The sequence below is a fragment of the Manduca sexta genome, chromosome 10, assembly GCF_014839805.1.
Source record: "Manduca sexta isolate Smith_Timp_Sample1 chromosome 10, JHU_Msex_v1.0, whole genome shotgun sequence".
In the NCBI taxonomy this organism is placed as follows: domain Eukaryota; kingdom Metazoa; phylum Arthropoda; class Insecta; order Lepidoptera; family Sphingidae; genus Manduca; species Manduca sexta.
The window spans coordinates 3,259,480-3,276,343 of NC_051124.1; the positions used below are offsets into that span (position 1 = coordinate 3,259,480).

The 16,864-nt window shown below is 34.6% G+C and overlaps 1 protein-coding gene across 2 annotated transcripts in view; it reads right to left on the reverse strand.

The window, feature by feature from the left end:
- LOC115443880 overlaps window positions 1–16,864 on the reverse strand; it is a 43,197-nt gene that overhangs the window by 5,545 nt on the left and 20,788 nt on the right. For both annotated transcript variants that reach the window (XM_030169470.2, XM_030169469.2), the window contains exons 3-5: window positions 14,872–14,984; window positions 14,217–14,305; window positions 13,399–13,517 (exon numbers count right to left, since the gene is read on the reverse strand). In XM_030169470.2, coding sequence (XP_030025330.1) covers window positions 13,399–13,517; window positions 14,217–14,305; window positions 14,872–14,984 — 321 coding nt within the window. The remainder of the gene's footprint in view (window positions 1–13,398; window positions 13,518–14,216; window positions 14,306–14,871; window positions 14,985–16,864) is intronic.

Sequence of the window (16,864 nt, forward strand, 5' to 3'; positions counted from 1 at the left end):
TAAATTTATTTTGGTAAAATTTCGAATGGAGGTAAAACATCCCACATTCCAATTGGCTGTAAGTACAAACACGAAGTTACAATGTTCTATGGATCGTTAACTGTAATTAAAGACCAGGAAATAATTAAGTTAGCGACAAAACCGTTTGAAAGTAATGTGCAGGGAAAAAAGCGATGCATTGCCGACAAAGTACTGAAGAAACTTAGAACGCAACTTTCCATAGACTATATCGCTATAAATGGACTCAATTATCGGGGCAGTGTCGATGGAAACGTTTCGAAAAATCCCATTGAATTGCATTAATGGTAGGATGAGTCTCGTCATACATATGATGGATGGTAACGAAAAAATTGTTTACGATCTCGATGGCTATTTTCGTCGACTAGAGATAGCAATTATTATGAAAGCTTAATAATTGTGAGCCTTATTCTCTATGACATACGTTATTTTGACAGTGCGTAATAAACGTAACGCACCGCGTCGCGGTTAAGGCAATAGAATTTGGTATACAAACTATTATTCCACGCAAATTTCACGAAGATAACGTAACATGGCCGCGGTTCGAGATTACCCTGCCGTAGAGAATAAAAACTAAGATTCCAAACACCAGTAGTTTATTGGAAATGAGTTTTTTTTTTTTATTGTTAATCCATCCAGTCCATAACAGATAAAAAAAAACATAAAATATAAATGTGTTGGTTAATGATTTCGTTTTCATGTTAATTTCTGATTGCACGCTAACTTATACCTTAAATTGATATTGAAAAGAGCTATGCCAGAAATTCTTGCCCTTTCTTGACTGATTGATCTTGATTGACTGAATCTAAATAACGTATAAAATTTTATCGGTTCAAATATATTATTTCATTTCTACTAAGTAAGCAGGTGCTTAAGAAGTTTATAATTAAGAGAATCTGTGACAGTGTGAGGAAAAATTATCTATATCGATATTTAATGATTTCTTATATTTACGCGAATGTTAGACAATAAAATCCAACTATTTTTCGGATTTTAACGCGGTTTTAATATTTTAATTTTCTCCCGACGTTTCGAAAACTGCAGCCTTCGTAGTAACGGGGTGTCCCCCCGATATATCGATGTTGTTAAAAAATATAACAAAAAATTGCAATAGATATAATATCGACCGTGTCCACCATAAACCATTTCCTGTCCAGTTAGCTAAATGGTTAAGTTATCACTCTGTATTCATTACTATCTTATGGCATCCACGTAATAAGATTAAAAAGGGCACAGCAGTCATTCATTAAAACATTCCTGTAAACTGTCCTGTACTAAATAGATCTGTCAAACACTAGTGTATGTCGAAGGGTTTGTTTTATTTATTTATGGACGATGGAAATTTATTTCGTGATTGATGATGATGATGATGATGACGATGATCATTTAGGGCTTTTTAAAAATGATTTGAAGTCCAGTGGCGGTATTTTTATGAAATCGATATGTGGTACCATAGAGTAAGAAATAATGAAAATAAGATATGTGAAGTCTCCGTATTTAGTTCATACACATTGATATTGTAGCCAGTGTAACTACTGGACATAATAAGGCTTGACATCTCATGTCTCAGGATGGCGAGCGCAGTGGAATACCAAACAATACTTTGTGATTCAAGGTGTTGGATGGTGCTTCTACTGTTTATGGTCGGTTCGCTTACCATCAGGCAAACGGCAAGCTCGTCTCGTCATTCAAAGCAATAAAAAAAACATAATAAGGCGTATTAGAAATAAATATCCACTTCATGAGAATAAGCCACTCATTTAAAAACAGTCGGTTCTTTCGAATCGAAACATTTTTGTGCTTATATTTGTTTTATAAGTATTTCTCAAAATAAATGTACGTCGCGAAATAGTTTTAGAAAATACTCTTACGTTTTTTGTCTCATCTGATTTTTTTCGTCTTTATATATTATTATTATTTGATAGAACGAATTTATGAAGACAAAAAATAAAACAGATGAGACAGAATAGAAAGTAAATTGGTTATTTTTCGTAATATGTTAGTGGTTTAAAAATAATAAAAAATAACGAAGATGGTAATAAAATTATAATATTTAATCTTTAACGCAGTACGATCAGTCCTAAAATAAAAGAAATTGTAACTACAAAATACTTTTACGCATTAACTTCAATCGAAATATTCATTTTTATTTATCTAAAAAGAAAACCTTTGAAGTTTATTTTAGTGAAGAAAAAGCAATTGTTGATAAAAACGCAAAAGTTTGAAGGAATATGAAAATTTGAATTTGTTCACATACTTTCGTGGCTGATTGTACAAAATAGTGCAGAGCCGACGTGAAAAAAAAAACTACACAAATTCCACACTCAAAAATCATCTTTCTTCTAAAATTAAGTCTTTACCTAGCAAAGAAACAAAGAGACATAATTTCTCACTTACAATAGTGAGGATTAATTATATATGCAATGTTGTCATAGTGATTGCCTATCAGAGATTTTAATGACCAGAAAAATACATAGCAATGCTAGCATCAATGAAATATAAACCTAATTTAATGTACGAAAAGATATTAATTCAGTTTTCACGCGTGCTAATTGTCTAACACAGACAAATCTATGCTTTAACAACGTCAGAATTCGATTGAATTTGCTTTGTGATCTAACATTTCCATAGGTTAAGTAAAAAGATGAAAGAATGAGGTTTGCCTTTAAAGACTTTTTATTCTATTTGAGAGCACCATCTTTAGTAGCTTATACGGATAAATGCTATCATAACGAACTGAATTGGCCTTTTTTGCGATAGAAATACGTGTTAGTGTTATAAGCAAAACATTGCGGTTACATTAAACGTTGCTTATTAGAGAATTAACTTTTATAATCTCCTGTACTATTGTTTATATTAAACAAGCGGCGATAGCCTAGTTGGTTGTGGAACGGACTGCCGAGACGAATGTCCGCAGGTTCAAATCCCAAGGGCACACACCTCTGACTTTTCTAAAAAATTATGTGTGTATTCTTTGTGAATTATCGCTTGCTTTAACGGTGAAGGAAAACATCGTGAGGAAACCTGCATACCTAAGAAATTCTCTATAGGAATTTTGAGGGTGTGTGAAGTCTACCAATCCGCACTAGATCACCGTGGTAGACTAAGGCCTAATCCCTCTGAGTAGTAGAGGAGGCCCGTACCCAACAGTGGGACAGTATGTAATACAGGGCTGATATTATATATTATTTATTAGAGAATTTCACATAAATATCATGAAACAAAGAGAATTTTATACGACACTAGGTGTAAGAGTTTGGCTTCGCCCGCTTGATAAGCCTTTCTCGCTTCAAAAGTTCTTAAGACACTTCAACGCCAGCGCCATCAACTTAAAAAATCTAACTAAAAATAAAATCATTTTCTATGGGAATATTTAAGAAATAGCTTACATGTTAATTCAGAACATGGTCAATCAGTGTGTCTAATTTCCTCCAAATCCATTCAGCTTTTTCAGCATCAACTTCTAACAAACATCCAAATATTTTTACAAACTTTGGAACATATAAGTAAGAAGTAAGATACCGCCAAGATCTAAGACAAAGATCAAAGTGCGAAAGTCAGATCAAAACTCTTGTCTAATTAGACGCGAAGGTTGTCATTTTTAGTGTTGCCCAAATTCAGTCTTGGTCTTGCAGTCTTGGTCTTGTTCTTGCGTTTTTGCAAGACCAAGACCAAGAACAAGACCGCGTATTTTTAGCAAGACCAAGACCAAGACTGACCGTGCAAGACTTGAGCAAGAACAAGACATAGCCTGCAAGACTCTTGCGTCTTGCAGCTAGGACTTAGCGCTATTTCACTGAGTAGTTAGGTGTAACAGTTCGGTGTATAGGTAGGTACGCTTAGGAATTCTATGAGACGCAAAAAACTGTATCAAAGAATATGAAAAACTGGACCTATGCGCATTACGACTAATACCATAAACATAGCGAATAAAAAAATATCTATTAAAATCAAACTGAGTGCATGCATAGCTATGTTTTAACCATCGGCACTTTGATAATGCGGCATCAAAGGTTTTGTACTTACTTCTCAAAGAAATTTGCCGCTTTTCGGAAGTACATGGTTATGATACACGCGCCGGCGGCTTCTTTTGAAATCTAAAACAATCGTTGCCGCCACGCCGAAATCATAACATTTGACACTATTTGATTGCCGCCATAGGGCGTAGGTATACTCATGCAAAATAATTTCGAATTTTAAGAGTACCTACAGGTGTTCCAAAGAATAAATAAGTTTCAGAGTGCTTAGAATGAAAATGAATACATTATACTGATCACGCAAGTAGTATTATGATTGGGATAAAATGGTAAGGATAGCACGACTAGAAATTTAAAAGTGCGACCAATGGGGCCCCTCTTGGGCTTCCCTCTTGGGGCCCACTTTGGGATGTCACGCAAAGCCCTCTTGGGCCCCCATTGGGAAATCCCAAATGGGCCTCCATTGGGAAATCCCAAATGGGGCCCCATTGGGAAATCCCAAATGGGGCCCAAATGGGAAATCCCCATCAGATCCCAATCAAAATTTATAAAAAAAATAAAATTTCAAAAAATCAAAAATAATTTTGAATTACGGACTCTGATGGTACTATAACTTTATATTTCGATTAGAAAGTGAACTATTGGTTGAATGCATCCTTGTCGTCAGTTGGGCTCGAACTCGGGTCCTCTTGATCATCAGTCGTTCACGTTACCACTGGTCCAAGCGGGAATATTACATTCGTCGCTTTATTTGATGTACATCGAATCAACTAGATGATATTACTAATATTGCGGTTAAATGTTTAATATTTATTTCTGTTTTTCGTTTATCTTAGTTAGATTTATTCAAGCGGAACTATTAGCAATAATTTACTATTTCAACGTTGGGATTTCCCACTTAAATCCCACTCAAGCCCCAATTAGGAAATGTTAACAATAATTTTTCATTTTTACTTTGGGATTTCCCACTTTGGCCCCACTCGGGTCCCAATTGGGAAATATTAATAATAATTTTTCATTTTTACTTTGAGATACAATGATAAATCGTAAAACTCTTTTATTAAATTTCTTATAAGTTGAAGGTTCAATCTCTTTCTAGACAGATAAGTATTGTTCTTTAAAATACAGTCAAGTTATTGTAATTAATTTGTTTTTTTACATGTTTTAGCAAATGTAAGCTTATAAATCATAAATGTTTATTAAGAAACAGTTACTTCCATGGAAAACGACATATAGGTCAGTTGATTTTTCGAATTTCTTATCAAATCTTCAGTTATTTATTAATCTGCTTGATCTTTACTATGGCTATGTTAATTCAAGCTCACAATGTTCCAATTCTAATACGTTTTTCTAAGATTTAAAGTAAACTTTAATAAATAGTAATAGACTAATAGGTAATTGCAAGACTTGCAAGACTCTTGCTGCAAGACCAAGACCAAGACCAAGACTGGGAGCGCAAGACCAAGACCAAGACCAAGATCAGGTGTATTGGCGCAAGACCAAGACCAAGACTGGCTAAGTCTCGTCTTGTTCTTGCATTTGGGCAACACTAGTCATTTTACATTACCTCAGTCTAGTTTAGGACAGCTTCCTATACGTAATATGATAGGAGACAAATGCTGCAATAGAGCGTACTATAGAGCGTACTAATGGTAGGAGTCTACCATTAAATTGTATTTACTTAGATAGTGAGTACATATTCATGGTCTTTACTTGTCTCGAAAGGGATTGTACTAGCAAAGGAAATATTTAGCTTTAGATACGGGAGGTGAGCAGGTGGGCGGTCAAAATCTCTAATTTTGATCAAGAGCGGGAAAAGCGCAAATTCATATACTTGTCAACACAAGTACATTTAACAATCTTGGGGGCAGCCACTAGTCCCCCACCTGGACAGTTGGTGCCAGTATAAAATAAAATAAATAATATCAGCCCCTATATTATATACTGTCCCACTGCTGGGCACGGACCTCCTCTACTTCTGAGAGGGATTAGGCCTTAGTCCACCCCGCTGGTGCCAGTATCTTACCAAAAATATAGTGATATGATAATGTGCAGTAGAGATCATATATAACTTCAGACGAACCACTTCCTCGTTGGGCCAGTAATAAAAAACAGAGCATAAATTTGCAAAGGCCAATAAAATAAAACTGGAACAATAATGAATTATACTGCCGTGCTAAGCACAAAGTATGTCAGAGAAACCTTATTTAGAGATAATCGAAGTTTTGTAAATATAGTTTTATGGTTTTGTATGTAAAACTGAGATACAGAAACTATTTTAAGGTTTTGTTTAACAAGTTCAAACAAGATACTGTTATTTAGGTAAATTCATTGATGGGTATTTCTTTAAGTTATCTAACGAGACAAAAATCAAGATTTTTATTTTTTTGAGATGCCGCTTTTGAGCTAAGCTAGGGAGTATAATTAGGCCAATTCAAAACGGACGAAGCATAAAACGGAATGTGGGTACGGTAGCAGCCCTGATCCGTGATCTCATACAATTAAAAACTTTAAAGGAATGCCACTATGTTATACAATGTTGCAAATGTAGCGCTCTGCCAGCCCTGACATTGTCACGTGATGGATGCGGGGAAAGTTGACAGTTTTAACGAACCAGCGGCGCGTGGTGAAAATTTCTAAGCGTTAGGCCTCGTGTTCACTGGCTTTGACGCGCAACATGACTCGCAACATGCCGCGCAACGTTTCGCTCACGTAGAACACAATTTTGCAATATGTGAAATGTTTTCAGTTCAATTGTGTGCTGGTTAACAATGTTGCAAGCATGTCGCGCGTCAATTATACTATCAATGGATAGTTATTAGTAGCCATTGACAGAATACGCCATAAGTTTCTTGTTTAATGGTCGTCATTGTCACTAAGTCATATCTAAAGTTATTTACGTTACTTTCTTCTGCCATGTCATTTAAGTCCGATAAACAAAGTTGACAGACAGCAAACTGTCCGATAAACAAAACTGAGAAACAGACTTGTTATCACAGCAATGCTCCGTCCTTAGATAAAAAACGTCTATGAAAAAGGGGGTAAGCTTTTGATGAGTAAAATTAAAAAAAAAATATTGTTCATTAAACAGACCAAATTGTAGCCAGTGTAACTACTGTCCATATTAAGATAGATATAAGCAACAAAAAAGTAAGATACTTAAATTAATAATAATTTTTTTCAACACGTGCACGACAAAGTGACCCCACTGTACCTGATGGTAAGTGGAGTGGGGTAAAATAGAATGTTGACTGACGATTGATGATTACCCTTCGACAGTCGACACAATTATGCCGGCCTTTTGGAACCGGATATACACAGGCTGATCCCGGAACGCGACACTTACGTGGGCCACTTTGCCGGGTTTTAACACCTTGAGTACGGTAGTCGCTATCCAGGCGGATATAAAATATATCCTACCACCAGCAAAAATGTTATTCATATAAAAAAAATATATGTAAAATACTATTAATTTCATTTACTTAGTCTGGCCATAAATACTGTTACACTTAATTATAAAAAAATATTACATTTGAATTTCGAATCTGTCATTTTTATACGATTGTTCATTGTGTTTTCTCATTTTGGCGCCAATACATTGTAAAATATTTTGCGATATTAAAATGGTGTGGGGTGATAAAGAGAACCGAATCGCTGTGATAGCATTACACAAAGTAGGTATGGAGCCAAATGCAATTTTTAAAACTCTCCATACACTTGGTATTAGTAAAATGTTTGTGTACCGGGCTATTAATAGGTACAATGAGACCTCCTCTGTTTGTGACAGAAAAAGATCTGGCCGTCCACGTAGTGTTCGTACGAAAAAGGTGGTCAAAGCAGTAAGGGAAAGAATTCGAAGAAATCCTGTCCGAAAGCAAAAGATTTTATCTCGGGAAATGAAGATAGCACCTAGAACCATGTCGCGTATTTTAAAAGATGACTTAGGACTTGCAGCCTATAAGAGACGCACTGGCCATTTCTTAACTGATAATTTAAAGAAGAATAGGGTGGTAAAATCGAAACAACTACTGAAGCGGTACGCAAAGGGAGGTCACAGAAAAATTTTGTTTACGGATGAGAAAATTTTTACAATTGAGCAACATTTTAACAAACAAAATGACCGTATTTATGCTCAAAGCTCTAAGGAAGCTTCCCAATTAGTCGACAGAGTGCAACGTGGACATTATCCGACTTCAGTGATGGTTTGGTGGGGTGTTAGCTATGAAGGAGTGACTGAGCCATATTTTTGTGAAAAAGGTATCAAAACATCGGCACAAGTGTATCAAGATACCATTCTTGAGAAGGTAGTTAAGCCCCTTAACATCACCATGTTCAATAACCAAGTATGGTCCTTCCAGCAAGACTCGGCGCCGGGTCATAAAGCTCGGTCCACGCAGTCTTGGTTGGAATCGAACGTTTCGGACTTCATCAGAGCTGAAGACTGGCCGTCGTCTAGTCCCGATCTTAATCCGCTGGATTATGATTTGTGGTCAGTTTTAGAGAGTACAGCTTGCTCTAAACGCCATGATAATTTGAGTCCCTAAAACAATCTATACGATTGGCAGTGAAGAATTTTCCCATGGAAAGAGTGCGTGCTTCTATTGATAACTGGCCTCATCGTTTAAAGGACTGTATTGCAGCCAATGGAGACCACTTCGAATAAGCTTTTTATATTTTTAATTGTTTTATATTTATGTATTAAACTGACACACTGTAAAAGTAATAAATGTTATTTGCAGTTAACAATTTTCTTTTTTCTTTATTACAATATTTATGGCAAGACTAGGTATTTAAGTGTACCCACGCAAAATCAAACTAAATAAAGTTTCGAATAAATTAATTTGTTTAGGTAACCGAAATAAGGGCGTGGTAAAATCTAGTTAACTTATTAAATTATGATAAAAATGTACCGGTCTTGTATATAGGGCGGTATGCACAGCAATTATTGCTAGGATGCGATCACGTGGACGTGTGGACAACGATTTATAACGCGCTTTATAAAACCTTTAAGAGAAATGGTGCTATATCCTATTAGGTGTAGTTTACAAGTGAGCGGAAATAAAAAATTATGTCGAGAATTTAAAATATGTTTTCTTAACTCTATTTATTAAATTAACTTTAAATGAAAACTCGAAGGGAACTAATACTGAAGTTTGGCTTTTTGACCTTTCACTTTTTCGGAACTCCATGAATACTAATAAGTGTGACAATTGTATTGTATGTATTGGCTATGCCACCGAAGACACCACTGAGCAATGGTACCCCATTGAAGTGCTGTTCTCGGGTTCGATCCTCGGGTCAGGGAAAGTGTGTTTCTACTCAGTATCATCAGCTTGAAGTCTGGAATTTGTAACCGATATGGCGATAGGCTCGTCCCCTATCACATCTTAGGACGGTATACACTATACACAATACCACATAAAACTTAGAAGAAAAACACTGTAACCACGCTTGTCAATCTGAGTCGTATGACTATAATGACTACAATGTTTCCATTAATTAAATTATGACATAAAAAACGTACACGACTGTGAACAGAGCTTTATGTGGTATCTATTGCCTTACAAGGGGTACGTATCATAAATTCATCCATACGTGTTCTTGTGACGAACACTGACAGAATGGATTTATGTTCGCCGAGAGATATTGCGAGGGACACCATGAGGTAGCACGGGGCGGGACAATACGCGAGAAATTAAGGTTGAATATAACTAAAGTTAGTTTTTTGCTTTCTACCAGAGGCTGAGGCCAAAATACCTTTCTTTAATCGTTAACGCTAAAAAAAAGAAATGCCAATGAAATATATTGACGATCAGTGTATTATAATTTATTATGTTTACGCGAATAGACATTGTATTAAAACAATTTTACAGATTATTGAAGTTTTTTATGTTATTATTTTCTCCCGATGTTTTGAAGAGTTTGCAACTTTCATGGTCACGGAGGGAGCGAGGTGTTAGTCGTCCGACAATTCAAAGTTACAATATCTACCTACATCTGATTATTGCTAGGATTGCTTAGTCTATTGCTAGGATATGTCATTATTATACATAGTTAACGATTGTAATAAGTAATTTGCCTATGGCTTCAAGAGTATAAACAAATACCCATTCACTTATATCGCTTCTTGTAGTACTATTTTTAGTTCCGAATATACAAGTATTTATAAAATAATTTATTTTCTTCTAGATTTTGTGCGCTGTTCCGCTTGCATGTTTCATCTTTCGGATTGACTTAAGCGCTTTTAGGGGGAAAAGTAGTGTATATTTTAAAACACGTATTTCCGTATCACAAATCCCAAGTCAAATATTATGGTAAACTTCTGCATTTAAAACTATAAAATAAGGTAACAACAAGTACAGCATTCTTCCAATTAACTTCGTATTAAAACCCTTTTAGTATCCATTTATAAAATAGACTTAATCGTAAAACCGTAAGAGAACAATAAAATACATTGTTGTGATATATTTATAGAGTTGTTAAAAAGTTCGTTGACATATCAGGAAACTATTTTCACATTTATTGATCATTGAAGGTAGATTATTGAATCATTTATGCGTTTACTATTTATATCTTAATCAAGTTTAATGTGAGCCTAAAATGGTGTGCCGTAAATTTATATATTTTTGTTCGTTATTTTATTAATATATTGCAATATAGTGTTCAAATTTAATCAAAGGTTTTTCTTTATATTTTTTCATGAAACGGTTTTATTTTGGTGGGTCTTCAAATGTTCCTTTACCTTACAATTAATAATAAACCCTATAGTCACGTTATGGCAATCAATTCGACTGTCTTTAGCTATAAAATCTAATACCTCAAATGACAAAGAACTCCATAAAAGTGTATTCGTCATCTTGTCATCACATAAACTGATTTTGCAAAGAGCAACACCAGAGTTTTTTGCTTTTTGGTAAGAACTGCCTTCAGAACTGTTGGTAGAGTTAATATTGCCTGAATCTAAATAATGTATAACATTGTACAGGTTCGAAGATAAGATATTTTATTTGTGACATGAGTATACATACACAGGCATGGAGGATGTTACAGAATTAGGATAGAGAAACTATGTTTAGCCGCGGCAGCAGCTTACAAATATAGATTATTATATTATTAATATTTTGTATACGTTTCGATTTTTATATCAAATTATTTAATATTTTTACCTCATATAAAAAAGTATTATCGAGTAGGTACTTCTTTTCGTTATACACTTATTTCTATATTTAAATTATTTCATTTCATTTCACATTATGCTCAACACAGTGTTTATACCGAACTATACAAAATATCTTCTATTCAGATATAACTTGCTGTTTTCAATCTAGATTATTCCTCCAACCGACAGTAGGGAGACGATCCTGCAAAGTCGGTGCGATATGGTCACACGGACCCCGACTAACGGGACCAGAAGGCACTGACGGGTTTTTATTGAGATATTTCGAAGTGTCACAGCGTAAGGTGATTTAAAGCTTTACTTACGATTATGATCTATTGGACACCAAGGCATAAAGCTGGACACGAAATAAAAGTGACGTGAAGAAAACTGTAGTAGTAGTGCATAGTAAATTTTCGTAAGTGATAAGTGTGTGCACTTAAGTTGGCTAATTGTGTAGATAAGCTGCAGGCATTGTTGCGTTCCTCTTAAAATTTTTGTTTCCCCTTCTTCAAGTAGTTAAATTTATTCTAAATGATGTTTACCATACAATAAATATTTCTTTCTAAATAAGTAAAAAATTAAATAAGTATAAGTCTTGCTCGGGAAAAATTGTACTTGACTAAAAAAGTTATATGCACCGGGCAGTATTAAACGTCGATACAAAATAGAAGAATAATCGGTAAGTCAGCGCCAAAAAGTCAACAGACATGATAGAGACGACGTTGTACAAAGTCGAAACTAATCGTTTAACTGTTTACAAAACCAATTGGTGACAATCACTGCCAAGTACGGTCTAGCCTTAATGCCGTACGGAGCCGAGACGTGGAAACGGTGAGGCTAATCTATTAGCCCAAAGTCACTCAATGTACTATGGAAAAAGCTATGCACGGAGTCTCTCTTAAGTATAAAATTCGGAACGAAATGATCCGTCAGTTAAACAAGGGGAGCGACATAGCTGTAGAAGTTAGTAGATTGAAATGGCAATGGGCTGGCCACATATGTTAGTACAGATAACCGCTGGAGTAAGCATGTTCTGGAGTGGAGACCGCGTCTTGGCAAACGTATCGGGCGATGCCCTCTCGCCAGATGGCGTGACGACTTACACAAGGCCGGCAGCGACTGGATGCATAAAGCAGCAGACTGGCCTCTGTTGCGTACCTAGGTAGAGGCCTCTGTCCAGCAGTGGACTGTAACGGACTGATGATGATGACTGCCGAGCATTGTTTCTCCTAGTATAATTGCTAGGTAGGCAATATGTACTTCAGAATTTAAATGTAAGTTTTACGTTGTGCCGTGCTCTGCTAACACGCCTATATGCCGGGAACTTTTCCTTTATTTAATTCAGTTTACAACTGTTCCACTGTTGATTACAAACAAGACTTGTGTAACGACTATTTAACTAAATGCGAGTTATACCTATTTTGACATAATTTTATAAATCACTTTATAGCGTATCGAATTGAATAAATATCGTTTTTACTCGTTGCCTTCTGTTTTAATCGATTATGATAATAATTCGATCGTGCAGGCATGTATTGACTTTATTGAATAGTTATGGGGATGTTAATTGAATTTATGTTATGGCTTTATGGGTGTAGGGATTCTTTTTGTTTGTAATTATAGGTATAAATCGATCTTGGTTATAGAGACGGCCTTCCTACTCAATTCTAGTTATTTTTAATATACAGATGTAGCAGTTTGGCCTGTTATACCACGGAAATGAATTAATATTATATATGTATAGGTATATTTTTTAATCAGACAATGGTCGTGTGAACCTGTCGGTGCTTGAGAGTAAAAATAGACATTGCGATGGTACCTACCAGCCACGCATACGTGAAATCTATAATCCTGCACATAAATATTGGAATTGTCATATTAGAAGCGTATGTCGCTAATTGGAATTCCTTAAGACGTTTGTTTTTAGCCACTGCGGTGAGAATATTTAGAGTATGTGACTACGCAGTTACAAAGCTATTTTAAAATAACTGTTTCTGAATAGAAGCCATAACGATCTATCATACGAACTGTAAAGGAGTTTTCAAAAACTTTAAATTCTTAGAAACTTTTTTATTTTTCTACATATATATCAAAGTATTAATTTACGTCATTTAGCTATAATATAGTTATAACCTCTACCTATAAATTAAAAATACATTAAATCACTTATCATAAAAATCGATTATCCGAATGATCTATTTCAAGCATCACTAATATCGGCGTCTAAATGTTACAAAAAATCACCTGGGATCCCAGTTTGCCGCCAGCCTGCGCCTTGACCGGACTCGAAGTCTCAAACGCACTTGCCTCGGCGCCTCGCCCCGCGCGCTCACCACGCATGCGCCGCCTTTTGCGGACGACAACTGCAGAAAATAATTCATAAGACGTCCACGAATAAATTAGCTGTAATAGGAATGCCCACATTTTTCCCATAGCATGGTGGTTGCGTCATTTTGTACTTAAATGCTTTTATTGCGAGATTTAGGACTTGTTTTATAATTTCTGAGTGAATTTTACTTGTCACATGAATGTATAAGCCGGCCAAATACAAAAGAATGTTAGTAATACAATTAATAACACGGAAGAAAGTTCATTCACACCACCTGGAAACGGCATCTGTCAGCACTTTACGTTTTCAGAGATCATTTCTACCACGAACTTGTGCGCTCTGGAATGAACTTCCTTCCACGGTGTTTCTGTCTATCTATCTGTCCTTCAAACGAGTTTTAAAAAAAGTTTTTTACGGTAGGCAGCGGCTTGGTTGTACCCGTAGCGCTGCCGACATCCATGGGCAACGGTAACCACTTACCATCTGATGGGCTGTTAGCTCGACTGCCTTTGGCAGTAATAAAGGAAAAAAATTATAATATGATAACTTAGTATCAAATAAAAATTGTTTAAAACTTGTGAAACAGCCCTTAAGTCGATTAGAAATTAGTTTTTAAAATTAAAAAGGCTCTTCGCTGTTCTATTTCTTACTGATAGGTTAAAGTCGAGCAATAGGATATCTTATCGCGAGCAGGATGAGAACTGACGTTCGTTTCTTAATTTGTAATATTTACCTGTAGAACATATTTGTCGTACGAGGAAATTAGTAGAGAAAATGTACTCATGTCTCCATTGCTGTTTTCTTTCTGTAAACTGAGGTGTCCTGAAAATTATTGAAAATTCATTAACTTTTACATTCATATTAGCTTATTTTTTTTTTATTAAGTCCTACATTTATATTACCTTAAATTTTTTGAATTTTTACTAAGAAATATTTATGTGCATTTACTTAAGCTTAAATTATAATTATTTTTAACATTTTCTATTTTGTACGACAAACTAGATATTTCCACAAAACTTTTATAATAAGGACGCTTATTGTATTTTATATTTTTCAATTACTAAATTAAAAAAAAAATATTTTGTAAAGAAATCAAAAATATTACTTACATGAAATACTATATGAATTACATTAAAAAGTACTGCCAGTAAGTGGAGTGGGGTCCAATAGAATGTCGACTGACAAGAGATGATTACCCCTGGGCAGTTGACACAATTATGCCGGCCTATTGGAAGCGGATATACACAGGTTGATCCCGGAACACGACACACGTGAGCCACTATGGCGGGTTTTAACACCTTGTGTACGGTGGTCGCTATCCAGGCAGATATAAAATCTTACCACCAGCATCAAGAACTCAGCAAAACTTTATGAAATATAATAAGTACCATTAGCAGTGCCAGCTTTTCCATAATATAGAGCCCATTGGAAATCCTTTGTACAAGGGCTGATCGTGATGAACACAATGGCTTGTGATATCGAAGACGTATTCAACTCCAAACTGAAATAAATTAATCCAATTAAAAAAAAAATCAACCGCCTTCAAAAGGCACTTCAAAACAATAATTTAACATAATTACAATTATACATTGTTTTCGTATATTTGTTCATGTATTTATCTAGCATAGGTAGCAATAAAAAATACACATCGAATTGAGAGCTTCCCTCTTTTTTGAAGTGGATTTACAAAGAAAAAGTGCCTTACTCATAAACGTAGTATACAACGTAACTAATCGCCGTTTTCATTTAACGATTGCTTTAGATAATAGCCGATTCAATTATGGAAATATTTCGATAAACGGTAAAAATTATCGTGTTTATTTTCCGATAAAAACCGTTCACAGAATAAAAAAAAAGTTAAACCAGAAAAACTTTTTCATGTGTGCGGAGTCGCGGGCAAAAACTAGTAGATATATAATAATTGAATAAACTACATACTTTTAAACTTAAACGAAAATAAATATCAATTATTTACTTTAATTAATAACAATCTTTCAATGTGATGATTTTTAAAACGACATCATCATAACAGCGTTGCTTAATCCATTATAATATTACCGAATACTACGTAAAATAAAATCATTTGGAAACCCCTTGAACTCTAAATCAAGCGAATTATGAATGAACTACAACGTAATATATATGAATAGGTTATTTTTTTTACTTCCTGCATTTACTATTTATTAAGGATGATTCATGCAGACCTTGATACTGATTTAATATATACGTTCATACATATCCTTTAACGTCATATTCAGGTGTTTGGTATTAAATTTTGTAATTTTGTTCAAGTAAGTAATCCCACAAAAAATGTTGCAGGAAATCGAACCTCGACCTAAATCTTACATTGCCCCTTTTAATCTAACCATTTTATTACTTTCATAGTTAATTCATACACAAGGCGCATACAAAATCGATTTGTTATAATTTAAAAATCGATTCTTTTAACCCACTAAACGTATTAGGATTTTTTTTTAAATTTAGAACCCTAAAGACGAACTAATGTAGTCTTTATTATGAGTTTTTAATATTGCGTACATTTTCAATAATAGACTCATTCAACATTAAGTGACGTTTCACAATCAATTTGAATGAACATATAACACGTTACAGTGCCAAAAGACAACTTAACTGTATATAATTGAAAATCGATTCTATCGCGTTTAATTCTAAGATCGATTTTTTCATAAATCGATATCCCAACACCACATTACACTTGGATATTTATGACCGTGCGTGTGATTGCGTGTGACACCTGACAAAGCATGAACTACTGTGTTTATTGGACGTTAAGTGCACACACATAAACAGCATATATCATGTTTTTAATGATCGACATTCGATCGTAATGTATCGGTAATCTATATGATACTAGAAAATCGATTTTATTTATCCAATACGGCTACTTATTTGGAGCTAAGGTGAGATTTTGAAAAATCGATTAGTCATGTCAGAATACAAACGTTACTATAAAGTTCGTATTTAGAAAAATATTGTGCAATTTGAGAGGATGTAGTATTGTGTCTTGTTCTCTATAATAATAATATCATTTCTGGCAGGATGGAGCCAAAAGTGGATTATCCGTCCGACGACATCTAACAGCATTTTTATTTTTATTTTATTTAATTAAATTAAGACGCAAAACAGATTACAATCAAAACTATAGCAAATTATAAAATATACAAGCATAAAAACTAGAATGTATTCCTAAACATCGCGCTCTTAGGCTAGTTAATTACTTAAAATGCGGACTAAGATAAATTAAAACTATTGAGCATTGCTTTTTATTTAGAATCTTAGCATAAGCAATTATTGACGAAAAATTCCTTAATTCAATAAAAACATCATTGTTGTTTAATTTTCATGTACACACAGTAAAAT